The sequence below is a fragment of the Perca fluviatilis genome, chromosome 2 (assembly GCF_010015445.1).
Source record: "Perca fluviatilis chromosome 2, GENO_Pfluv_1.0, whole genome shotgun sequence".
Lineage (NCBI taxonomy): Eukaryota > Metazoa > Chordata > Actinopteri > Perciformes > Percidae > Perca > Perca fluviatilis.
Window position 1 is genome coordinate 1,851,113 of NC_053113.1, and position 27,587 is coordinate 1,878,699.

At 38.8% G+C, this 27,587-nt stretch overlaps 2 protein-coding genes across 3 annotated transcripts in view; both read right to left on the reverse strand.

The window, feature by feature from the left end:
* On the reverse strand, positions 1 to 25,887 carry LOC120570781 (protein NLRC3-like). 2 transcript variants are annotated; one of them, XM_039819321.1, is made up of 11 exons: positions 25,614 to 25,887; positions 24,529 to 24,637; positions 24,204 to 24,311; positions 21,262 to 21,372; positions 20,695 to 20,773; positions 19,422 to 19,641; positions 17,236 to 19,027; positions 16,963 to 17,136; positions 13,830 to 14,003; positions 12,460 to 12,506; positions 1 to 88 (listed from the first exon to the last, which is right to left on the reverse strand). In XM_039819321.1, coding segments are annotated over exons 2-11 (2,799 nt in total). In that variant the 5' UTR covers positions 24,621 to 24,637; positions 25,614 to 25,887; the 3' UTR covers positions 1 to 86. The 2 variants fall into 2 exon arrangements, with proteins under 2 accessions (XP_039675255.1, XP_039675246.1); XM_039819312.1 differs by lacking the exon at positions 1 to 88 and adding an exon at positions 7,183 to 7,876 and having other exon boundaries at positions 25,614 to 25,882.
* Positions 1 to 27,587, reverse strand: part of LOC120544669 (chromo domain-containing protein cec-1-like) — a 148,801-nt gene that overhangs the window by 55,693 nt on the left and 65,521 nt on the right. The gene's annotated exons all lie outside the window — the stretch shown is intronic.

Consider the following 27,587-nt stretch of genomic DNA (forward strand, 5'->3'; position numbering starts at 1 on the left):
GCTCCTGGTTCTGGTTGTCCTCCTCCATTCCTCTCTTGTCCTGAAATCCAGCAGATGTCCACTGGGGCTGCTGGACTCACTCTGGATTCTGTTCAGTACAAATCAAAGCACGCAGAGATATTCAGGAGCTGCTGTCTCCTCTCCTTTTCCTCACATCCACACACAACTAAAACAACAGTCGGCAAACTCAAAGCAGCGGCTGGAAAACTGTTCCATTTCCTTCCTCGCTACACAATGAACTCGGAGTAGTTTGGAGAAAACAGCATCATATTAAACTGTGAATAAATCTAAACAACTGAACAATAAAAGGTAAACATTTTATTTAATTAAATTAATTTACTAGCCTGCAGTTTCAACCTTTCCCACAGTTTACAGACTTAAATATCTGGTTTAAGGGATGAGAACTTTCAGATCCATATGTAATGCGTGTGCAGGTTAGTTCCAGTGGTGTAGTCTACGTGATACGCAGGAATACACAGTACACCCACTAAGAAAGCTCCAGGATTTCCATACACCCACTTAAAAATGCTCAATGGCACGCAACAACATAATTTCCATTATATTTTTGATATATTTTCAATTGTCATCTATTACTTTCTTCTTAGCATAGGCTAAATAAAGGTATTTCCTAGCGCTGTCCTCGACTAAAGAAATTCTTAGTCGACTAACACTTATATGATTTTGGCGACTAATCGATTAGTTGATTTAATTGACAGAGCTGTGCGCTTTGAGAGGTGGTTAAGACTAGAAAAGCACAATATAAATGTAGTTAATTAATTTAATTAATTAATCTGTAAAACTGATTTTCTTTCTCCACAATTAATCCTGCAAAAGCACCACTTTAAATCTTGTGTTTACCATAAATGTGCTCATGAGTTTCTTGGAAATGAGTAATTAAGCATGAATAAGCATAAAAAATGAATAATCGACTAAAGAAATCTTAGTCGACTAAGACCAAAACGACCAATTAGTCGACTAATCGACTAAGAGGTGGCAGCCCTAGTATTTCCACCCTCTGGACTGCTTCCACCACGTGAGGCTGCTCCCATTGTTCACCTTCCTCTAAAATATTAGAAACACTAAAGCAGAACCAGAAAAGCCAACACGGTAGAAATGTAGTGGAGCTTCATTATTTCGGAGAGTTTCCCTCTGATATTCTGTCCAATCAACAAGCGACTGCTTCCACCACGTGACGTGTGTTTCCACTGTTTGCTGCGTTTGATAAAGTGCAGTGTGACGCAAACCGAACCAAATGAAAAATGCAACAATGTTACAACTTCAGCCCCGAATCTCACCGAGCCCACCGAACTACAGAGGAGCAACTAACGGAGCATACTGTTGCTCAGCAACGGACGTTCTGTTTACCTGAATCTTAACAACAGCAGAATGGGAAGCTAACGCATGCGCAGCTCTGGCTTCTATTCGCTTTGATAGCCGTGTAAAAGAACAGTTATTAAAGTGTTTACCTGAGTGTGTGTGTGCGGGTTTACCTGGACCTCTGTCTTCTTAAACCCGTTCTTATACTGTCTATGTTTAAAACTCACTAATAAACAACACAACTATCCCACCGCCAGCCCGAGATCACAGTGAAACAACGAGACTTCCGGTTTCCTCCAAGTCAGGGTTTTTCAGATTAAAAGTTTAAAATGAAAGAACGCCGCCACCTGGAGGTCAGGAGGGGAACAACAGATACACATTCAGTTCATTAATCAGTTAGTGGTGGACTGGAACTGGGTACATTTACTCAAGTACTGGACTTAACTCCAGGTACTTGTACTTTACTTGAGTATTAAATAATGTACAGCACTTAAATAATTAAAACTATTTGTAAGAATAAAGAGAAATAACTAAATATAATGTAAGCATTTAAATGTATGTTTCGACCAGACTCCATTTAAATAAAATAGCAATTTCATGATTTCATTTATAGTCAATAGAAAAAGAAAAAGAAATTATAGTGTTAATTATAATTAAGTGTTCCAACAACAATCACCACTCTGGTTTGGTTGAAATAAACCCTTAATTCACCCATTTACATGTGAAAATATGCGAGCTCTACACACGCTAAAAGTCCTGATTATTTACATGGAGTCTGGTGGAGTTTGGTGATGGTGATTTCGGGGCTGTTTCATGTTAAACTAAAAGGATCTTAATCTTTAACTAAAAGGTCTATCTCTGTAGGGATCCTTTCCATAATGTTGTCAGACACTTAGAATAATAATCTGAGTCTGTCAGCGGCAACAACAGAACTTTTAGTGGATGGAAACTTTACCTTTTAATTAGGAGTTTAACCACAGACACAACAGGAAGAATAAATCCATCAAATCAAGTCACAAATAATCAGCATGTGGCCTTGTTTTATTTCATTAATTTTACATTGAGTTGTTCCACATTCCCAGACATTTAAAACAATTCAATCATTGATGTTATTCTACAAGTCAGATGAATAAATCAGCTGTTTACTATCTGACCTGGGGCCTGTTTCACAAAAGCAGAATATATAAATCCAGGATAACCGATAAAGCGAGGCTTGACCTAGTCTAATCTGTGCATCCTGGCTTGGTGCGTTTCACGAAGGCCGAGCCAGGCTGAGGAGGAGAGACTAGGTTGAGTCAGGTTAAGGAGGAGAGACTAGGTCGAGTCAGGCTGAGGAGGAGAGACTAGGTCGAGTCAGGTTAAGGAGGAGAGACTAGGTCGAGTCAGGCTGAGGAGGAGAGACTAGGTCGAGCCAGGCTGAGGAGGAGGGACTAGGTCGAGTCAGGCTGAGGAGGAGAGACTAGGTTGAGTCAGGCTGAAGTAATTCAGATAGATGCGCGTCCACGGCTTTCCTCAAAAGACCGCGAGGTTGATAACAGATTTACTGATGCTAAAATGGAGAATACACATTGTTCATACTTTACACAGAGTGAGCAGCAGCTTCTCGTGGAAGTATGATATCATGAAATACATTATTTGTATAAAAAGAAAAGAAACACGGCTGCTGTAATGAAACAGCGAGAAAGCAAGGCAGATGATTGTGGACCGACTGAATGCGTAAGTAACCTAAAAATATACATTAACTGACCACTGCTCTGAATTGAAACCATCATAATCATACCATTCAAGGATTAGGCTACTAATCATTTGCGCAAATTAACAGTTTTACTCTTTGCCTTAAAAGTAAGCAGAAGATAATGTTACTCAGGAAATTTACCATAAAGATCAATTTTCTACAACGCTAGAATATGATGCGTAAATATCTCTTTCACTCGGTTTCTCTCTCTCTCTCTCATGGGCTAAAATATAAATGTCCCAAGTCATATTAACTTCCACTGCTCGCTTTTAATGCAAAGTGTACAACTGTTCATTTTTGCCAATGACAGTGACTCATTGAATGGTTTCAGTTAAGAGCAGTAGTTCATAAATGTATATTTTTGACTATCATTCAGTCTGTCCGCTATTGTCTGCCATGCTTTTTTCGTGTTTTTTTTTTTATTTGATAGAGGAAGAGTTTCCTTCTCTACATAGTATATGCCTTGCTCCCTGTATATATGGACATAGAAAATAAAGACACTAAAGAAATTGGACTCTAAAATCTAGAAAGCATGAAGATAATTAAGTGATAAATTCCATGCACACTGTAAACATGAATGGAACAGAGGATATTCATCTGTTATTCCGCCCCAGCAAAATATAAGGTCAAAAACCATTGAGGTGTCCTCTCCCTGTTGTCATGAATGTATACAGTAGCCTACATCACTAGATAGTTACTGGTCCAGTGAACTAAGACTATAATTTGGGAGGACTGTACAATTAGGATATGTTCTTAAAATTGTACAATCCTCCCAAATTATAGTCCCAGTTTACTGGACAACACAAATTGTGTGCTAAGAATGCCAAATACAATGCACATGGAAGCGGAACAAATATGATACTTATTGTTAAAGAATTTAAAAAAAAAAAGAATCAACCAAAATAATTCAAGGTGCATTGGTCAACTATAGAAATGTACAGCATTGTAAGTATTGCCCTTAGTAACAGACTTCATTTAAAACACATTTGAAATTGTATCAGCCTTTTCTAATTATCTCAACAACTGCCATAATATATTAATTAAACTTCTAACAACAATATGAACATCAGTCTTCATACAGCAATATAACAGTAATAATATCACATGAATAATTATTAAAATAATGTGACCATTATTTTTATAACTTTAAATAATAACAGTACTTAAATGAACAGCAATATGCACCATTTGTATTTTAATCCAGGCTGATACCAATAGGGTAAAACAACTGCTGGGTGATCAGAAAAGGCTCCAGGATTAAATAAATCCTGGCTGTTAGCCTGGTCGGGAGCAGGCTAGCTGCACAGAATAAATCTCCATGGTGATTTATGTGCCTCTGCTTTCGTAGGATAACTGGGAAATCCCGGCTTAATCCCTTATCTTAGTTTTGTGAAACAGGCCCCTGGTCTGTTTCCTGCTGCTCCATCATTCTTTAGTGTCCTCTGGAAACAGTTTGCTTTCTATTTTCTGACTTTGTATGACATCATCAGTGTCTTTGCTTTCAGTCTGAACAAACAGAATGAACGGATGATACACAGGGTGTTGTGAATATGTTACATTTCACATTAAATTCTATGAGGAGAACTCTGAAGAAAGTCGTTTTTACCCATTTATTTGTGTCATAAATTGTAACACTGTCTTCCTCCCAAAATATGTATCCGTGTGTTAAATATCATTTTTGGATAACACTCTTATTAATACATTACAGTAATTAATTACGCCGTGCTCGGCTTATATTTTCACGTCAAGTTCAAGTCAGTTAACTTAACACCCCTCATCCATTTCTTTCACAAATCTCACCCTAAGCTCACATTTTTTACTTTTTAATCCTCAATTCAAACTACAAAGTAAAATGAAATTAGAAGTTATAATAATATTAATCCTTAGAGTTTTGGGGACAAAGAGTCTATGTACATGAAGGATTGTTTGTTCCACAATGACAAAACTATCATATCTGCAGAGGGTCAGTTACTGGCTTGTAAGAGAACTAAAATCCAAACTTTAAGAGTCTGACTGGCCAACAGGAATAAAAGACGGGAAAAGCAATAAGATGAGACAGCCATTAGGCAGAAAGGTTTGAACCCTAGTGCTACCAAAGCAGAAGGTAATAGCAGAAGCATTAAAAGGTGAAGGAAGTAAGGTCAGTATTGGGATGGCATTTATTGTTGAGGAGTCATTCTGCAGCAATGGAAACAAGTCACACATTTAGAAACTTTGGTTTTTGTCATCACACGAGGCTAATAGATTATGAATTATTGATATAATCAAGTGTAGCAGTCATTAACATGTGTCCTTGTTTTTAGACAGCTGTGATGCTCCACCAGATGTTCCAGTTGCAGTCAGTTAGCTGCACATGTCCAAACTGTGCAGCTTGATGCAGAATCAACAGTAGCAGTTGACAGGCTGTTGTTCTACCTCCCATTCCTCCTGTTTAACTACACTGGGCACTTTTCCCCAGGTTTGGGGAAAGACTTGGGGGACCATATTTGGCAGGAGGTTTAGGGCTCCTCCCCTTAAGAAAATGGGATGATTAAAAAAAAATGCAATTTAACAGCATTTTGGAGCATTATTATGACCATATCTGTGTCTAAAACAGTTAGTTGTGATGCTCAGATTGATTTTATATTCACTTGGCTTCAGTACTGTCCAAAACTGCTGGAGTCTGTGATGAAGACTGAAGCTAAAAGTTCAGATATAATATTCACAAAGTCAACATTAATTAAAGTGGTTGGACTCCCAGTGTGTGTGTTGGTTTGCTGTCCCAGCTGATTTCTGCTGATTGGAAACATCTCCAACTTTCCATCCGACAACTGAAGAAGGAAAGTGAACCAACAGCAGCACCTGTCTGTCCATCAGTCACCTGGAGCGGGAGGGGGGGACACGCGCTTCTGCTGTTCTGCCAAAAAGTGATCGCAGCCCCTACCTTTACACTGAAAGGTTGTTTCTGCCTCAAAAATACTGGGTTTCAATTCTATCTGACAGATTATAGTCCACAAGAACTTAACCAGTTTAAATACATTCTTTAAGAAGCAATACATCCATAAAATGCACGTTTCCACTTGCCAAAAAGTGATCGTAGCTCCTAGCTTGTGTTTGAACGGTTGTTTCTGAAGAGAAGATGAGAGCGAGCAAACAAGACACATGTTCATGTCTTAATCATCAAAATAATCTGCCTCAGGTTGAGCAGAATAAAAGTGAAATAAAAAGTGACCAAACTAAACTAAAGATTAAAGTCAAAGTAGCAATAGGCTACCACAGTGTAGAAATTAAATTACAAGTAAAGATCCTGCATTAGAAAGTCTACTTACTTACATATTACATGCTACATACTTACTTAGCACTAACTTGAAGTATTCAAAGTAAAAGTACTCACATACTCTCATAGATTTCAGAGAGTGAAATTATGGAGCATTCAAGGTTCTGAAAGATTATATATTTTCTATCTTAGGCACAAGTCTTATTATGGTGTGCAACAAGATTAAACTGATAGATGTTTAAAGCCTTCAGTCTGAAAAGGTTTAATGAACAGGCTCTTTTAGCGCGTTCATGAACAACACTGATGAGCAAGTTGAGCAAAAGTATGAAAGAGACCAACAGGAGAAAACTAACAACAACACAAAATGAATCAAGTGTTAGGAACATTAATAAAATATTCATGGAAAGTCATAATTATGACATTGTGAGGCAAAATAACATGAGGAGATCCACATCAGGCTGAATACTGATGATGTTGAATGCAAGAGGGGAACTTTGGGTTCAACGAAAGAAATCATGATATGATCAAATGAACAAATGATCTCCCTCAAAATGAAACGTATAGATTTTTTTAAAAGCATTTAGAAACATTAGACTATATGATGATTTTTTATAAAAACACTTGTTTTCCAAATTTTAAATATGTACAAATGATTTCCCTCAAGATGAAACATATATATTTTATATTGTATTTAATTCTTTTATTAAAAGCATTTAGAAAATATTAGACTATATGATGATTGTTTATTGAAACATTTGTTTTCCAAATTTTTTATATATTACAATATGATTCAAAATATAAAAGACATAATAGTAACCAATAACAGTTGATTATTTTTTAGATGTTCCATATCATGAAGTGTTTTTAGTCCAACAGTTCAAATGTTGATAATCCCAGAGATGAAATCAGATGAATGTTTTTGTGTTTGAGTCTCAGATCTGCTTCACAGTGCAGAGTGTGTGTGATGGTGAACAGACTGAACTTTGATTTCAGCAGCTGATCTTCAGTCAGTGTTTCTGTCCACAGGAGAAACTCTCAGTCCTGCAGAGGACACAGAGATATTGAGGAACCAGACCAGACCATAAACCCAGGATAAAGAGATTGAGTGAATGTGGTGTTGAAGGTGTGGAGGTGGATCAGTGAGTCAGAGGAGACTGTATAGAAGGACAGAGTGCCAGCAGGAACGTCCACATACACTCCTACTCTGTTAGAGACAGTGGTGGAAATGCGTGTTTTTCTATTATTGTGTCTGACAGAGTAACGACCATCATCAGAGCAGAACAGTCTCCAGGACTGATCATTACATCCAAACGCACCATCTCTACTGTCTCCTTTCCTGCTGATTCCTCTGTAACTCACTGATATATTAACCTTTCCTCTCCTCTCTACCTCCCAGTAACGGCGACCAGTCAGAACATTTCTACACAGCAGCTGATACCAATAGTCAAATCTGTCTGGATGATCAGGATATGACTGATCCTCCTCCACACATGTCACCTTCCTGTTGTTGTCAGACAGTTTGAGTTTTCTGTGTACTGTGTTTGTGTCCAGTTCCAGTTCACAGACATCTGATGGAGAGAACAAGACACAATACAGCTGCAGGTTATCATCTGATGAGTTATTAACAACTTTACTGACAATAACTGAAAGAAAACCATTCAAACGTTCATTTCATATCCAGCTGTGAGTGATGTTTAACAATCCAGTTCTAACAACATCAACAGTTAGTGAACATGAGAGTCAACATGTCAACAATGTTCAGCTTCTTGTCCTCGTGTTGACCCGATGATGACAGCTGATGATCCAAATCTAGGAACATGAACTGAATAAAGTCTCACTAATAAAACTCTCACATCTTCTTCTACTGCAGCACAAAGCAGCTCTGAACCATCTGCTTTCTACAACTGCTATTAGCTGATGTTCACTTTATAGAAATACCAGTTTATGTGTGAAAAATGAGTATTTATGGTATGTTTGTGTCGTCTGTGTCGTATATCTGATACCAGGTCTCCCATCAGGGAGGAACTGGAAGATAAATCTACTTCAACTCACTTTATTCACCTTTTAAACATCTTTGTGACATTAATTATGCCGTGTTGTGTTTATGAACTGTGAGTTTTTTCAACGCTTATTTATTAAAAACATCCAGAGAAGAAAACTGAAGGGTACTTGAACACAACAACGTATGTGTGAATAAAAAATAAAGAAACAAAGTTAGCTTTCTGTTGGCTCGACTGTTGATTAATGTATTTATGTATTTATTAGTTCTGTTCTGGATCAACGTGTTCAGTTGGTTCTGTTTGTGGATTTTAAATTAATTAATTAAATCCTAACATCTTTCCAGCCACAAAAACAGAAACTTATCTCATAAGAGAAATTTATCTTCGTACTTCAGGCAAGAAAATCTAAAAATCACAAATACTGTTAAATAAATATAAATAAAGTGTTTATTTTATACAGTTAACTAGATGAATAAATGGTGTTTCAGTTCAACACTGGGTAAATACAATGAAAACTACATTTCCCATAATTCTTTGTTTTGAAGTGAAGTGTAATGTATTTTCAGTGGAGTAATCTAAGTGAATTATTTTCTGTATAGCTACACTCCTAGCCAATCAGATGACTTTGTTGGGGAGTAGAAAAGAAAGGAGGAAGTCAGAGAGGACATGTAGAGCACGTTGGAGGGAGAACCATGCAGTCAGCAGAGGAGAGAAAAACTAAGTTTAATGTCCAGCTGACTCATGTTTGGAGACTAATGGACTTTTAAAGTTTTGGCACAAGTATAATTTTTGCAGCTAACAGTCATGTGCAACTCTCAGTTTGGTAACTTGTTATCTCGTAGTTTGAAGTGAAGTTCAGGCAGGTTAGCTGTGTTTTTGTTTTCACTATCTTTGTAAAAGTGTTAACTGTTAACTGTTGATGTTTAAGCTAGCGGCGCCGTGAGGGACAGTCAGCTGTAAACACCAGCAGCAGCTTTCACCGAGGACCGGGAGAAACCAGGACTTCCCTGGAGGACTAGGACTGAAATTTAGAGTTTCTCTTGACACACATAGCCTACACACACACACGCAGATACACACCCACCTCTGCCGCAGTTTACTCGCGAGCGAGCGAACGAGAGAGATTGATTTATGTTTTTTAACTAAAGTTAAAACTAGAGTTGCCGATACAACAGCACCATAAAACTGTGATTAGCCCACCGAACATTTCAAATAGCAGCCACCAAGCCGGGTTTAGACAACCATTACTGCAGCTTTCATACAGTAGCTGTTAACACACACATTAACACACACACACACACCAATCCTCACAGAGTATTCATACTTGCACACATGGTAAAAATAATGTAGCCTAGTCATATCTTTAGTGACTGAATATTAGGCCTGTCGCGATAGTGAATAAATCAATTAATCTCATGATAAAATAAATGAGCTCAATAATTTTTCCGGCCGCGATAATTTCCATTTGTATGCTTGTTTGTTTTCCTTGTCTCTCTCCTTCTCTCTCTGTCTCTCTCTACCAAAGAGACTGGAGGACCACTCTCGGTTCCTTAGCGTAACGAGGAGTGAACCTTTTTGTCAGGTCTTTGTGGGGGCGGGATTCCAGGCGTAGAGAGAGAGACAGAAAACGCTAGTTGACAGTTGCAGCAGGGTTTCCCGCAGCACTTTGCAGTTAAGGCGCCGTCAAAAAAAAGTATATGAGCGATATCAACCGTGTTATTCGACGTCCTGTTTTCTCCCTTTCATTCCAAAGCACACAGTTGACAACCTGCAGGTGGAGGCGGTGGAGACAGGCTCGGACATACATGCCACTGTGGACTTGTCAGTCTCGTAAGCGGTTTCAGGAAAGTGGATGCATGTGTCCGACAATGCACAGAACATTAACCGGTACAAGCCCACAGCTGTCCGCGGACACGGAGTGCGGAAAGTGTGTCAGAGTTGCGCCAGTGTTTGTGTGTGTGTGTGTGTGTGTTTGTGTGTCGACCCGCGAAGCCCGGACCTGCAGAGGAGCAGAAGAAAGTATTGAGAATGAGGACATACGTCACGATTTGGGAGGTGTCTGAGCCCGTCCACCATTTTGGGATCCTACACTATCGGTTGCCAGGGGCAACAGTGTCAGAGCGACACAGACACAGAGCTGGAAAGACGGCTCAAGGAATTATCATTAAGGCTTCTTATTCTCTTAATACATCCATGGTTTAAAGAGATAAATTACGAGAAAATTAAGAAGAAGGCAGTGAAAGAAAAGGGCCCTTACAGAGACAAAGTCATAGGAACAACAACCACTGAAACTGGTCCAGTATATTAATCAGTTAGCATCCACTAAAAGTTCTGGTTTTGCCGCTGACAGACTCAGATAATTATTCTAAGTGTGTGACAACATTATGGAAAGGATCCCTACAGAAATAGAGCTTTTAGTTAAAGAGTAAGATCCTTTTAGTTTAACATGAAACAGCCCCAAGATCACCATCACCAAACCCACCAGACTCCATGTAAATAATCAGGACTTTTACCATCGTAAAACACACTTCATTCAAAGTGGACAGAAACTAAATAAAACTACCAAAAGCCGTCTTGGTTCGTCTGTCCACTGTTCCAACAATCACCACTCTGGTTTGGTTGAAATAAACCCTTAATTCACCCATTTACATGTGGAGATATGCTGGCTCTATACACGCTAAAAGTCCTGATTATTTACATGGAGTCTGGTGGAGATATGCTGGCTCTATACACGCTAAAAGTCCTGATTATTTACATGGAGTCTGGTAGAGTTTGGTGATGGTGATTTCAGGGATGTTTTTTTTTTAAACTAAAAGGATCTTACTCTTTAACTAAAAGGTCTATCTCTGTAGGGATCCTTTCCAGTCAGTGTGGTGTCTCTGTGCTGGACCAGAGAAAGGTCCTTTCTTCTAATTGCAGCCACCCAAGAAATCCAACGTCTCCTTGTCACATCGGAGACATGCTCTCCTTCATGCTTTTTCCATGTAGGGAAACGAAAAAAACTTTAACACATGGTTCCTACAGTTTCCACGACAATCGTGTGAGACACTGGAGCATTTTGCTTTTACAAAGCAGTGTTTTCCAGGCATCTAAAAATAGTGAGGAATTGCACTGTGTAGTGACGTCATCTCCACATTCTCAATAGCTGCACCTTTGCCAAAATGAAGACTGAAAAACAGAACTATTTTTACATTTACTCGCCATGTGGCAGATAGCCACATAGATATATATATATATAATTTATTAATGATATATTATTATTTAAATTTAATATTTTGTATTTAATAAATAATTGTTAAATGTAGTACAGAGTGTGTAGTCTATCGCACAAACACTCAAGGAATGCTGCAAACGTTTGACAGCCAGTAGGCTATGAATTGCCTGGGAGAACATACGTGTCAAAAACGGTAATTCCACAACTGTACATCAGCGTGAAAGACGACATACTGAAGGAGGTCAAAGACATATTGTGGATATTTAAAATGTCTTCCAGTTCCAATGATAAATACTGTCTAGAAATAAAAGTTTATTGATCTTTGAAAAAGTGTACCTGCATTATTATGCCATTATCATTATATTAGATGAAAAGGGTCTCGGAACGACAATATTATTGCTTATCGCAATAATTTCTGGGACAATTTATCGTCCAGCAAAATTTGTTATCGTGACTGGCCTAGGTATATGCAGACAGACAGTATGAGAAAAATAGTGTATTTTTTAACATTAATGTGGGCATTCACACCAAAAACAGGTGCTTTCAAGCTCAGTTAAACGCAGCTTAATTTCACAGAGAGAGAGAGAAAGAAAAGAGATGAGCAAGACATAGCAAGTACTTTGTTGTTGCAGGAAACACTCAGCTGTTCCACAAACTCCGGGGCAGTTCAGAGTTTGTGTTTGGTGTTTTAAAACTTTCTTGTGGCAGAGATAGAGGCAGTGATGTTTCCTGTTTCCTTTGTCTATATAATAACATCCACTGGTAAAGGGAGATTTAGTCAATTCACCATCAATTGCTAAGCACTCAGAATCCTGTTCAGTAAAACATTGAAATAATAAGTAACCTCATTTAATATTATACTTCCAGCGCCAGGAAGGGGTTAAACTAGTGTAACACGCAGCTGAGTTGTCTTAGAGCAAATTTAAAACGCACTCACACTTCCTCAGACCAGGTCTCAGATTCTGCGGTCCACCATGGTCCACCCTGCAGGAAGAAACAAAGACACAATCAACTTCATACACCAGGGCTGTGGATAATTGTGAGGTTTAACCGTCATAGTCAGGGCCGGCCCTGTACATCTGGGGGCCCTTTGTTGTATTTGTTGTTCAAATCGGAGGCCATTCAGTGAAGGTGCAGCGGGGACACAGGCAGCAGCAGCAGAGGGCAGCGGGTTTCACTATGTATGTAGGTCACTGTTGTTGCCAGTTTTAGATCAAGCAAACATCATGATCCTTGCTTGTCGCTCACCGACAACACCTAACATTTCATTATCAACATTCATAGTAGGGCTGTGCAATTAATCGAAATTCAATTGTGATTATGATTTTGGCTCCCAATGATCACAAAAACAGAATAATCGAGAAAAACTATTATATGCTCATTACATTTTGCAAGTAAACTCTTATTTTCTCTTGTGTTCTAAATGAAAAAATAAAGTTTAAATAAGAAGGCAAATTTCACAGCTGTATGTGTTTTTTTTACTGTTGATTTATTTAACTTTTTCCACTGTTTTTGTAAGTTCAATAATTGCAACATCTTTCCAGAAGTCAATGAGTAATCGTGTTCAATTATCCGGATTTCAATACTGACCGAAATAATTGCGATTATATTTTTTTCCATAATCAAGCAGCCCTAATTCATAGGGTTGCCATGTCGGTCAGAATCAGGTAATGTTAGATAGGTCATGGTCTGGGTCTACGGTCGGACCAAAGTTTGAGGGCCCCTAGTGGCCGTGGGGCAAATAAGCAGCCACTTAGTTCGCGTATAGGGAGGGCTGGCTCTGATCATAGTTTGAAATACAGTTTTCAAAGAGACGGAGTGTGACTACGTCGACTCTACAGCTCTCACTACAGCTTGTTCAAGTCTCAGTCAGGGCAGTGCTGCGAAAGCTGTCACAGTGTGGATACACTTACTCTGAGACAAGCACAACAGTGTTCTCTATGCCCTGGTGACAGACTGACAGTCTTGAGGTTGTTTGAGATGGAAAATAATATGTTTGGCTTATTTTTCCAAATTAAATTAATTATTTTGTTAGAGAGAAAGTAAGCTACCTAAAAAAGGCAGCGTTGGGTACTGGTACCAAATTTCAGCTACCTATATTGGTACAAAAGTTGTCTAGGAAAAGCAAGTACTTAATTTGAATGTACATTGCTTAAAGTGATAAGTGAGTTGATTAAATCTTATTTTGCTAATGCCAATTGAATAGTTCCAGACCTGTGACCTTCAATAAAAATCATATACACCTTTACTCAGATCCTCCATTAAACATGAACCAGAGTCTCTTAGTACATGTCTGTCTGTCCATACCTGAGAGTGTCCAGTCTCCAGTTTGGATTCTGCAGTAAAGTAGAAAGCAGCTTCTCTCCTGAGTCTCTTGGATGATTGTAGCTCAGGTCCAGCTCTCTCAGATGGGAGGGGTTGGAGCTCAGAGCTGAGGCCAGAGAAGTACAGCCTTCCTGTGAGAGCATACAGGCTGAGAGACTAAACACACACACACACACACACACACACACACACACACACACACACACACACACACACACACACACACACACACATACACACACGTCATGTTAGACATTCACATTTGTGCACTGTTGTCCCCAACTAAGGATTTACTTAAGAAAAAAGTGCTTGGGCAATTCACAAGCAAGTCTCAAGTCTTACTGTAACCTTCAAGTCTCAAGCAAGTCCAAGTCATTTTTTTGTGACAATCAAGCAAGTCAAGTCATAGCTTGGGTCAAGCAAGTCACAAGTCAAGTCATACAAACTTTTCCATTTTTAAACAAGCTAAAGACAGTGGTTATGAACTATTGGAGTTTTATTTGCATTTTTCCTACTCAATATTGAAAAGACACTGCGCCCAAGCCACATACATCTGCTGCTCAAGCTGCTCAAACATGACATCAAATCATGAAATTCATTCAAACAATTCAAGTATAATGGTTTCTAGTCAAATAATATTCTTCAAACATGCCTCACTTTTATGGGACAGAAACGCATCCTTTAACCTTTCCTTCTCTTAAAGAAAAAATAAATAAATTTAGAATTTAAATTCTTTAAGAGTAGCTGAATCCCACCACCTTTGCATAATTTGGAGAGATTGACTAAGTGTATTTATCACATGGAATGGATAGTATATATTAGGGTGAGGCTATTTGCACCCCTGGTACAATTAGCAGTGTATGCTATTTGTACCCTGGTGCAATTAGAAGTGCTATTCGTACCCTGGTGCAATTAGAAATGAATGCTATTCGTACCCCGCCGGTGCACACAGCAATGTGTTCTATTAATACCCCGTCTGGTACAAATATCAATGTATGCTATTTGCACCACTGTGCATTTACAGTACCTTGGCATATATTTACACATAGTTATCCATACTACTCATGTATTACACCTTTTTGGAATATTATCGCTCTGACATTTTTACCCTAACCATAACCAATACCACTCCTCTTGCCTAAACCTAACCAACCCAACCAGAGCAGGCATATTCATGAGTCTTCCCCTACCACCCTGACTTGCGCAAGTGCATGCAAATTATCCAATCCAAAATTACAAAATCAAGATCACCTCACAGGGGAATCAAACTCCTAACTCCCATACCAAAGGTAAGCATTCTAACCACTCAACTAGCAGTTCTTACAGGATGTTGAACAACTGTTTACCACTTGCTTTCTTCAAGCCTCGGTTGCTAGGTAACCGTACTGTATACAAAAAATAGATACAAACTAACAAACCAACGGTTGTATGCTTTCACTGAAGACGGAAAGCGCAACTGTAGTATCCATTTTCCGCTAGAAATTCAATTGTTATAAACTTTAGAGACAAAACTTCCCAAATATGCCAGTTTCTGCGGTCATGGAAGATGAACGTCGGCCATGATTTCGGTGCACGCGAGCAACGTTTTTTTGTTGTTACGTCACAGGGTGTGAATAGCTCAGCTGTGTGGCCGAGGCTATTCGTACCGGGGGTGCAAAATCCGTATATATTAATATTTGTCAGTGTATTATTTGTGAGTGAGTGCGTGTGTGTGTGAGAGAGAGAGTGAGTGAAAAGTTATTAATATTGGTGAGTGAATGTGTGTATGTGCATGTGCATGTGCATGTGTGTGTGTGTGTGTGTGTGAGAGAGAGAGAGAGAGAGAGAGTGCAGTTTGTGTTGTGTTTGTATGTATACGTGTGTGCCTAGTTTTATTCACAAATATACTTAGGTCTGCATGTGTGTGCGTTGCCTACCTCCTTGAAAGAACCGTCTCTACATGCTATGTGAGCCCAGCCTGAGTTGGCAAACCTATATCAGCCCAAATTTGTAAAAAATAGCTAATCAATCAGATGAGGCTACAGTCGATAATTTGATATGCCCGACGGCACAACACCAGAGCTACATAGAGCTACTAAGTTAAGGTTTTAGGACTCTCAGTACTATATATATTAATTATACTTTAGTCTAATATATGAAGCTAAAAATGTCCTGTCTGGATTGCTGACAGTTTACTTACTGACTGCTGTTACTACTACTACTGTAACTTATGGGACAGGGATGTGTTTCAGAGGGAAGGAGGGAAAGAGAGAGCATATATGATTTGTATGCTAGCATATAAATCAGGATAATACTTAGACAAGAACATGTTTCATGTCGCCATTTAACATATTTTAGTCTAATAAGAAGTATGGTATGGTAGCGTTAGCTAAAAAGATTAGACTGACTTCATAATTTACCTTGCCTTGTGGGATTTGAAATGTCTGATGAAATTCAACATGGTGGTGGTTGTGTTGGAAATGTTTGTACTGCAGACCTTGCAAACTGCCGTTCATTTATTCTTTGTCTGGTCAGATGTGTAATCCTTATAGCCAAACTTTATTATTTTCGATGCAGAGGGATCCATGACGTTAACTTACTAGCCGTAGCCAGTCTCGTTTACTTCAGGTCTGCCATGTCACTTGGTAATATTATCAACGGGTTGCCGACTGCGCATGCAACAGCACCCAATCAGCTCACCTAATCAGATTTTCTCATCTGTATTATGGATTTTCTAAAATCATGAAGTCCTCCTCAATATCAGAAATAAACAGAAATTCAAGTCATTTCAAGTCATTTGACTCAAGTATAAATCAAGTCTCAAGTCATGAATATCAAGTCAAAGTCAAGTTGGGTCTTTTCTGAGTGTTTATGACAAGCAAGTCTCAAGTCCTAAAATTTGCGACTCAAGTCTAAATCGAGTCAAGTCATGTGACTCAAGTCCCCCATGTCTGGCTTGTGGTATCTTTTAAACCAATGGTGCACATGGAAGGGAATTAATTTTATGGAGAGGAGGAAGAGTAATGACCAACAAAGTCATAAAAACCATATCCAGGCACTCAAGATTGGTTACAAAAAATACATGAATTGTTGTTGTTATTGAAAATTGTTACTTAAGTCCTAAGTGAACACCAACCTGAGAGTTTCCAGTCTGCAGTGTGGACTCTTCAGTCCAGGAGACATTAACTTCACTCCTGAATCCTGCAGGTCGTTATTACTCAGGTCCAGCTCTCTTAGACTAGAGGACTGGGAGCTGAGAACTGAGGACAGAGCTTCACAGCTTCTCTCTGAAAGGTCACAGCCACTTAACCTGAAGAGAAATCAGCAATAAAAAAATAAAAAACTATTACACAATTTTGTTTTCTCTAAATAAAAACTTAATTTAATCTGGATAGTTATGTGCACGTACAGAGCTTTGTTGGAGGCTTTGACCACTGGCAGCAGCCTCAGAAGAGCCTCCTCTGAAGCAGAGTATTTCTTCAGGTCAAACACGTCCAGATCTTTTTCTGATGACAATAATATGAAGACCAGAGCTGACCACTGAGCAGGAGACAGTTTATTTGTGGAGAGACTTCCTGAACTCAGGGCCTGCTGGATCTCCTCCACTAGAGAACAATCATTCAGTTCATTCAGACAGTGGAACAGATTGATGCTTCTCTCTACAGACAGATTCTCACTGATCTTCGTCTTGATGTACTCGACTGTTTCCTTTCTGTTTTCCTTTCCTGTCTTTGTTATCAGACCGCGTAGGAGAGTCTGATTGGTCTGCAGTGAAAGACCCAGGAGGAAGCGGAGGAACAAGTCCAGGTGTCCATTTGGACTCTGTAAGGCCTTGTCCACAGCACTCTGGTAGAACTGTGAAGATCCATCTTCTCTGATTTCAATCTTCTGGGATGTTGATTCTTCTACTGACAGCAGGTTGACTCCAGAGTTGATGAATGTCAGATGGACATGAAGAGCAGCCAGGAACTCCTGAACACTCAGATGGACGAAGCAGAACACCTTGTCCTGGTACAGTCCACTCTCTTCTTTAAAGATCTGTGTGAACACTCCTGAGTACACTGAGGCTGCTCTGATATCGATGCCACACTCTGTTAGGTCTGATTCATAGAAGATCAGGTTACCTTTCTGCAGCTGCTCAAAAGCCAGTTTTCCCAGAGACTCAATCATCTTCCTGGTCTCTGGACTCCAGTGTTGATCTATCTCAGATTTTCCATGATATTTGACGTTCTTCAATTTGGACTGAACCACCAGTAAGTGGATGTACATCTCAGTCAGAGTCTTGGGCAGCTCTCCTCCCCCTCTGGTCTTCAAAACCTTCGCCAGAACTGTAGCAGTGATCCAGCAGAAGACTGGGATGTGGCACATGATGTGGAGGCTTCGAGATTTCCTAATGTAGGAGTAGATTTGGCTGGCCTGCTCCTCATCTCTGAATCTCTTACTGAAGTACTCCTCCTTCTGTGGGTCAGTGAACCCTCTGATCTCTGTCACCATGTCAATAAACTCAGGAGGGATCTGATTGGCTGCTGCAGGTCGTGTGGTTATCCAGAGGCGAGCAGAGGGAAGCAGATTCCCCCTGATGAGGTTTGTCAGCAGCACATCCACTGAGGTGGACTCTGTAACATCAGTCAGGATCTCAGTGTTGTGGAAGTCCAGAGGAAGTCGACACTCATCCAGACCGTCAAAGATGAACACAACCGGAACATTTTCAAACCTGCAGATCCCTGCTTCTTCGGTTTCACTGAAGAAGTGATCAACAAGTTCCACCAAGCTGTACATTTTCTTTTTCAGCACGTTCAACTCTCTGAAAGTGAATGGAAATGTGAACTGGATGTCCTGGTTGGCTTTGCCTTCAGCCCAGTCCAGAGTGAACTTCTGTGTTAAGACTGTTTTCCCGATGCCAGCAACTCCTTTAGTCATCACGGTTCTGATTGGTTCATCTCTTCCAGGTGGGGCTTTAAAGATGTCTTCACATCTGATTATTGTTTCTGGTCTGTCTGGTTTCCTAGATGCTATTTCAATCTGTCTGACCTCATGTTCTTCATTGACCTTTAAAGTCCCTCCATCGGTGATGTAGATCTCTGTGAACATCTGATTCAGAACAGTTGGGTTTCCTGCTTTAGCAATCCCCTCAAACACACACTGGAACTTCTTCTCCAGGTTGGACTTGAATTTGGGGCGGCATACTGCAACACAAGTTTCTGAATAAACAAACAACAAATTACATCAGAGAATCTAAACATTTAAAGCTGTATCAGTTTTAAGAAAAACACACTTGGATCTGATGCAGATGTGTGCAGTATATATATATATATATAGTTTTTTTCCCATTTTGACTTCATTTCCTATATATATATAAATATATATATATATATATATATATATATATATATATATATATATATATATATATATATATATACACACACACACACACACACACACACATATGTATATATATATGTATATATGTATATATATGTATATATATACATACATATACATATATACATACATATATACATATATATAGTTTTTTTTCCCATTTTGACTTAATTTCCTCTTTCCATCATGTTAAATCTTAAATCATCTTACTGCTCTGCAGACGGTCAGCCAGCTCCTCCTGCTCCATTCTCCTCAGGAAGTGCAGTGTGATCTTCAGAAATGCCTCTCTGCTGCTCCTACTCTGCTCTTCATCCAACACATCCTCAGCCTTCTTCTGACTCTCAAAGAATTCTGGGTAATCTGGATTCAGAACCTTCTGGATCTTCTTCAGTTCGTTCTTCACAAAGGTGACAATGTTCTCCTCCAGCAGCTGAAACAGAACAATAAAATGAACATTTAATGTAAAGAACTAGGGGTGTGACCTGACACTCAGCTCACAAGATGAGACCCGAGATTGGGTTCATGAGAACAAGACGAGATTTTAACACTATTTTGAAGAAAACCTCAATGATGAAATATGACTTTTATTCAAATTCAAAGTCACAAAATGAAAAATGAGCACCTTGAAAGGTTTTGCCATAAACTCAAATGGCTTCTCTCCTGTATAACTCACCTATTAAGACCTAATAATTCAATTCAATTTGATTTATAGTATCAAATCATGAAGAGTTATCACAAGACACTATACAGATCGAAGACCCAACATTTCGAATAATTCCCCCACAAGCAAGCATTTAGTGCAACAGTGGCGAGGAACAACTTCCATCCGGTCAGTCTATCACAAGGGCATATGAACGCTTTTGTCTTGTGTCTGTCAGTCAGTCACCAACTTCCATTTGTCTCAGAAGTTAAACATTAACTGCACGCCGATCTCGCTATTATATTATATTATATTATTATATATTATATTGCAGCAGACGCTGTCTGCATGAAGTTTTGAAACTGTACCCACACTTGTGTCCCCTTTACCGGCATTGCCGTGTCTCACTGTGACTTTAACAAACAGCAGAGGCAGCGTAACTCTCACTCTGTCTGCACCACACCTCTACGTACGTGTGTGTGTGTGTGTGTGTGTGTGTGTGTGTGTGTGTGTGTGTGTCCGAGCTAAGCCCAGCTCTCTGTGAAAGACGCTCTAAAGGTACAGAAATTTATCACTGATTGAGTTAAAGTGAATTGGTCCTCGGTAGTACCAACGTAATTCTGCACCTGTGTACTGATATCACGAGACAACTTTTAACCTCAACTAGAAATATGGTAACGTTTTAATCTTGCGCACACGTCTATAAAGAACACAACATATGATTCATCAGGCTGAAGCTATGCTGGTCTGAACAGAGCAGCATGGAGACTGTTGGGATCTGAATGGTAGTTTAGCATTTAATCTGTGGTTAATAGTGAAACCTGTGTTTGTACATGTACACACCATAAATATGGAGTCCAGGTCTGTTTGATGCAGCTGGGCAGACTGACCATCGAGGCCCTCTGATCTCTCCTGTTGATCTCTGAAGAAAACATCAAGTTTACTGACATTAAATTACTCAAATCTGCACACAGCTTACAAAAGGTGTTCCCACATGGTATCAGGTATGTATTCAATCAGAATGTCATCGGCTACTCATCTATCAGATTTTATTGGACTCATGATCAAACTCAAAACTTTACTACTTCTTCCTTCTCAGGAAACAAGTACAAAAAATCAATTATAACTTCTGGTTTCAGTTGTTTTTTATGGAGCCCCCAAAGGGTCACTGTGAGATTTTTAAATCTGATTTGTAAATGCTGGTGCAGCGATAACCTCAGAACTCAGGACACATGGCTCTCAACTGTGCATCAGTAAATTAGCTGTTATTAATTAATATATCAGTATCTTGCTGGATGTTATGGTCCTGGTATCACTATGCAGCAGATCAAAACCACATGTTGTGACATCATCAACCTCAAATATGATGCTATGAGAGTTAGATAATAAAGTTCATTTTCAAATTCTTACCTTTCATCAACATCTTGTCCATCTTTAAAGAAAATAGGACGATCCATAGACCTGTCACTCTTCATGGACACACAGCTGGGTTCAGGTCCTGGTTCAGGTCTTTGCTGCAGACTAATGAAAAGTAGTTTAAGATGAAAATAATACTTTTAACTAGTTACATTAATTAATTTGCCCTGTTTTATCATTATATCAATAATGATATATAAGTCTTATTTTGAGAATTGAGTGTCAGGATGAATAATATAAATGGGTCTGTCTCAGAGTAGATCTGATAGGTTGGATATTTCAGCAGGTGGGTGTTCAAAGGTATTTCATCTATTCTAAGGAGCTTCCATATAAGTATTAGTTTGAAGGTAACACGGTCCCACAGAAATATATAGATTGGAAGCTGTTATTAATTAAAATATCAGTATCTTGCTGGATGTTATGGTCCTGGTATCACTATGCAGCAGATCAAACCCACATTTTGTGGCATCATCCCCCCACACACACACACACACACACACACACACACACACACACACACACACACACACACACACACACACACACACATTTTAATGGCGAGCCGAAAACGGTCGCGGTGCTGTTGATATTACACTTCCTCTGAGACAAGCGGGCACAGCGGTGGTTTCTCTGCCCTGATGACTGACTGACAGGCTGAGCTTGTAAGGCAAGGCAACTTTATTAATGTTACTGAGTGAGCAGTGTTACCAGAATTTTTACATTTTGATTAGGGCTGCAACTAATGATTATTTTAATAATCGATTAATCTGTTGATTATTTTTTCGATTAATCGAAAAAAAAGAAGAAAGAAAGCATTAATTTACATCAACTCAATACATACTTGTTGTTTTACCTAACTTGTGTTGACTTCGGGTCAAATTGACCCGTTTTCAATTTTTTTTTTTTTTTTAATCAGAAAAGATGTAGAAATAAGTGCTGAACGTGTAAAGAAGAAAAATGTAAAAACTTAAAACGTTGGAAAAAGCAAAAACAAACAAACAAAACAAAAGGCGTAGAAAACGGTTTTTTTTTTAGGGTTTAATAGTTGTGTAAAGGTAAGTAACACAAAGAGCGCACACACACACGTTCACTTGAAGCTTATTCATTGTAGTAAGTGCAAGTTAAGTTCATTTATACACCACATTTAAACACAGCTTAAGATGACCAAGTGCTATAAAAGAACTTTAAAATGAAATTATAACACACCCAAATATATTTGTCAACAATAACTGATATGGGACAAAGCACAGAATATATACCTGACAACAGATTGAAAAATTAATGGGCCAAAAAAGGCGAGTGAATAAAAACGTGTCATGCTAGTCAGCTGGATAACGAGTAAACAGCAGCACCAGAAGAGCTACTGGAGGGACGGTACGTTCCTCACTTCAGAACGGAACAGAAGTAGGATAGTGTAGTGACTTTACCCTGCTGTTGTTGTTCTGTTGAACAGAAGGAGGATAGTGTAGTGACTTTATCCTGCTGTTGTTGTTCTGTTGAACAGAAGTAGGATAGTGTAGTGACTTTATCCTGCTGTTGTTGTTCTGTTGAACAGAAGTAGGATAGTGTAGTGACTTTATCCTGCTGTTGTTGTTCTGTTGAACAGAAGTAGGATAGTGTAGTGACTTTACCCTGCTGTTGTTGTTCTGTTGAACAGAAGTAGGATAGTGTAGTGACTTTACCCTGCTGTTGTTGTTCTGTTGAACAGAAGTAGGATAGTGTAGTGACTTTACCCTGCTGTTGTTGTTCTGTTGAACAGAAGTAGGATAGTGTAGTGACTTTACCCTGCTGTTGTTGTTCTGTTGAACAGAAGGAGGATAGTGTAGTGACTTTACCCTGCTGTTGTTGTTCTGTTGAACAGAAGTAGGATAGTGTAGTGACTTTACCCTGCTGTTGTTCTGTTGAACAGAAGTAGGATAGTGTAGTGACTTTACCCTGCTGTTGTTGTTCTGTTGAACAGAAGTAGGATAGTGTAGTGACTTTACCCTGCTGTTGTTGTTCTGTTGAACAGAAGTAGGATAGTGTATAGACTTTACCCTGCTGTTGTTGTTCTGTTGAACAGAAGTAGGATAGTGTAGTGACTTTACCCTGCTGTTGTTGTTCTGTTGAACAGAAGTAGGATAGTGTAGTGACTTTACCCTGCTGTTGTTGTTCTGTTGAACAGAAGTAGGATAGTGTAGTGACTTTACCCTGCTGTTGTTGTTCTATTGAACAGAAGGAGGATAGTTTAGTGACTTTATCCTGCTGTTGTTCTGTTGAACAGAAGTAGGATAGTGTAGTGACTTTACCCTGCTGTTGAACTCCCTTCCTCCTCATCAAGGACTCCAACATGTTTACGTTTTAGGTGCTGACTCATCACCGTGGTGCGCCCGTGCCATGCCGTGTCACTTTTGCTCATCTTGCAATTAACACGTTTTTGATTTATTTAGTGTGAAATGCTCCCACACCCTGGATGACTTAGGTCGTACTGATTTCTCTGCCTCCGCCGAGTGTTTCAGAACAACGTTACGGCTCTCTCCGTATTTCCTCTACCCCCGCTCTGCTCTTTTTTCTTTTCTTTTGCGTTGCGTTCCGCTCCACGCTCGACTAAATTTTTTTTTTATCTCTGCGACTGAGTGGCGGAATAGTTGCACGACACAACGAATAGATAATGAAATTCGTTGCCAACTTTTTTAATGATCAAATTTTATCGATTTTATTGATTCGTTGTTGCAGTCCTAATTTTGATAACTCTTTTGATTCACAATTAAGTTGGAAAATAAAAGCACCGTGTTTAATGTATTTTTGTAGATGTTGAAATGGATTTTAAAACATCAAAAAAGTATCGTTAGGAACCGGGATCGAAACCGAGTCATCGAAATTGGCACCAGATCGAAAGTTTTTTTTTTACAATGCCCAGCCCTAGATAATAACAAAGTTCACTTTTAAATTCTTACCTTTCATCAACAGCTTGTCCAACTTTAAAGTCATTAGGACGATCCATAGACCAGTCACTCTTCATGGACACACAGCTGGGTTCAGGTCCAGGTTTCTGCTGCTGCATCCTGATACAAACAACGACAGTGGATCAGTAACTATTCACCACAATGTAATCTGATGAAAGATGCTGTCTCATCTCAGTTGATAATCAGTCGTTGGCTCTTTTCTGACTAATAAAGTATATAGTTAATATTATATACATATATATTCAGTGTGAATCATGATGGTGGCGTAATGTGAGTGCTGAGCTCTAACTTGGAGAAGAGTCCATCATCATCTCACCTCTGAGCTTTGGTCTGGCTGTCATGGTCCCCACACAGAGTGGGTTTTTTAGAGGGAGGGGCTCCCTCCTCTCTGTCCTCACACTGACTCATAGCAGAGTCCTCACCTGCTGGGAGACATGACCTCTGTCACTATAACAAGCTTTTCATCACAGGACACATTAGTCTCTCATTCCTCTCTAACATGTCACAGATACTGTAGAAAACAGAGAATCAGCTGCTCTTTCCTTCAGGAACACACAGACCAAGTCTGTCTCGGTAGTTGGAAGATGGCTGTGGGTTGAATATAATACATGATGCCCAGGTGGATCTAAGTTATCTGATAAGTTCTGACACATCCTTCATTTTTCACTGATGATTTAAGCTGTCCCCCATCAGATGATGGAGTTCTACTATCTGTCCACTAGATGGAGCTAACTAACCATCTAATGAGCTAAAGATCAGCAACATCAACTCTCTGCTGCTCCCTCTCCAAGTGGCTCCTTGAGATGTATCCTGTTACCAGTGACTGTAAAAAGAATAGGCTGTTACATCATATCTAGGACTGAGGGGAAGTGGGTGGAACTGATGACTTTAGCTGATAATACTTCTGTACTTTTACTTTGATAGACTAAATACATTTAGCTGATTATAATTGTGTACTTTTAACTCAGTAATATCTTCTTGTACTAATGCAGTAGGAGTTGACAGTGTGTATTAGTACTTTTACTGCAGTACAGAATAAACATTAGCGACTTCAGACTCTTTCATGAGTTATGTGTTTGAAATATAAATAATAAGTGAGTTTCAGTAATGTTTGATGAGTCATTTATTGTCCTCACAGATCACAGATCACCTCCAGTCCTGTCTCACTTTGTCAGCAGAGCTACATTTGATTTCTCAAATATTGATTTGGAAACAGCTCCATTACAGTTAGCATTGGTTAGCTCCTGTTGTTAGAGCAGCTGGTGATCCTGAACAAGGTGGCTGTTAGGATTACGAGTTGATAACTGTTAGAGTAAACTCTAACCAAACTAAACCCTTCTCCTAAAAAACACATTTTTACAGTTTAATGAAAGATCAAAAATCAGCTGAAGTGATACTTACCAGATGTTTAACGTGGAAGAAACATCTGCGTCACAACAAGACAAAGTCAAAGTAAAAAACTACTACGACACAAAGAGCAGGGAGTACACCAGTGAGAGAGAGGAAGGGAGGGGGAGAGAGAAAAATTGCATTCTTTTCCAGTGTCAGTGTTTCCTTTAGGATTTGTTTTTATCAGTGGGGGCAGGTTTCCGAACAACCAGCCCCGCCGCCAAATGTTTTACTTATGAAACGGAACGGACACTTCGCTGCAACACAAGCAAATGAACTGTATTTTTTGAGGAACTATAGGGCACTTAACATCTACAACAGGTAGAAAATTAATTTTACAAGAAATTCTTCACAGGGAAACCAAAACCCAAAGTAAATAATGAAATATTCCACTGACTCACTTCCCGTTTCAATGTTTCCAGATGTTTGATATCAGGACGATGAGTTGACAGAACTGACCAGTTGAACGTTGTCCAATCACAACGGACCCACCGCGGTGACGTTTTTGGTGGCGCTATTGGTTTAATAGTCGACTTGGAAGAAAGTGAATGTTTTGACAATAAACTCCATCAACACAACAGTAGGTGGAGTTCAACTGGACGGGCCCAATAACCTCTGAATAGTTCTACTTGTTAAATTGCAATGTGAGCGGCAGCCAACATGTATTATGTCGGCAGGATCATTTAAAACCCAACCACTTGGCTATACACAACTACTCATTCCCATACAGACACATACAGAAAAAAACATAAGCAATATACTAAAAATAATGAATAAGATAAAATCAGTTAACAAAACAATTTCAGAATAACATCATAATCAAAAATATACCTGGAGGAATGAAAAAAGTGTAGAATAAAATGTACAACCTACATATACACACAATATATATATATATGTACATATATATACATATATATATATATGTACATATATATATATATGTACATATATATATATACATATATATATATACATATATATATATATATATATACATATACATACATATATATATACATATACATATATATATATACATATACATATATATATATACATATATATATATACATACATATATATATACATATATATACATATACATATATATACATATATATACATATACATATATATACATATACATATACATATATACATACATATACATATATATATACATATACATATACATATACATATATATATATACATTAAGGGTGTGACGAGATCTCGTTTTACGAGATCTCGCGAGATCTCGCGTGACGAGATTTCTCGTCGAGGTGAAAAGAGTGAAAGAGTGACAGACAAGACGAACACAATATGTAAACATTGTAAGAAAGAAATGCCGTACTACTAACTACTGCACCCGCGAGTCGCGGGTGCAGTAGTTAGTAGAGAGCTGTGGTGGTGCTGTAAGTGTTTTTGCATAGTGCTCGTGTTAGCCGCGGTATACGGCATTTCTTTCTTACAATGTTTACATATTGTGTTCGTCTTGTCTGTCACTCTTTCGCCGTTTATTATTTCCGCAGGAAAACCAAAATGTTGCCACACAAATGATTTAAAAGTGGCAGGGGGATATTCAATAGTAATTCCACGCTCCATCACATCGCCTCACGAGACAACTTTTCATCTCGACGAGAAATCTCGTCTCGTTCTCGTGAACCCAATCTCGTGATGTGTTTCGTCTTGTGGAGTAAGCGTCTCGTCACACCCCTAGCTTGTAACCTTGGTTCTCTGAGTAAAGACTATTTTTCCCAGTCATATTTCTTAACTGAAGTTTTCTTTAAATTAGTGTTAAAATCGCGTCTCGCTCTCGTGACCCCAATCTCGTGTCTCGTCTTGTCTCGTGAGCGAGTGTCTCGTCACACCCCTAATATACATATATATAAAATACAATAGTATACACATTGTATTTATATATATATATATATACATACATATATATAAAAAAATACAATGTGTATACTATTTAATATAAAG

Bases quoted from the DNA above. Each gene is read 5' to 3' on its own strand.
- LOC120570781 (XM_039819312.1), bottom strand. From the start codon at position 24,620: ATGAGTCAGTGTGAGGACAGAGAGGAGGGAGCCCCTCCCTCTAAAAAA. The intron at 19,642-20,694 runs GTGTGTACATGT...GTTCTGTTTCAG, and splicing joins ACCTGGACTCCATATTTATG to CTGCTGGAGGAGAACATTGT. The intron at 17,137-17,235 runs GTACGTGCACAT...ATTTCTCTTCAG, and splicing joins AAAGCCTCCAACAAAGCTCT to GTTAAGTGGCTGTGACCTTT.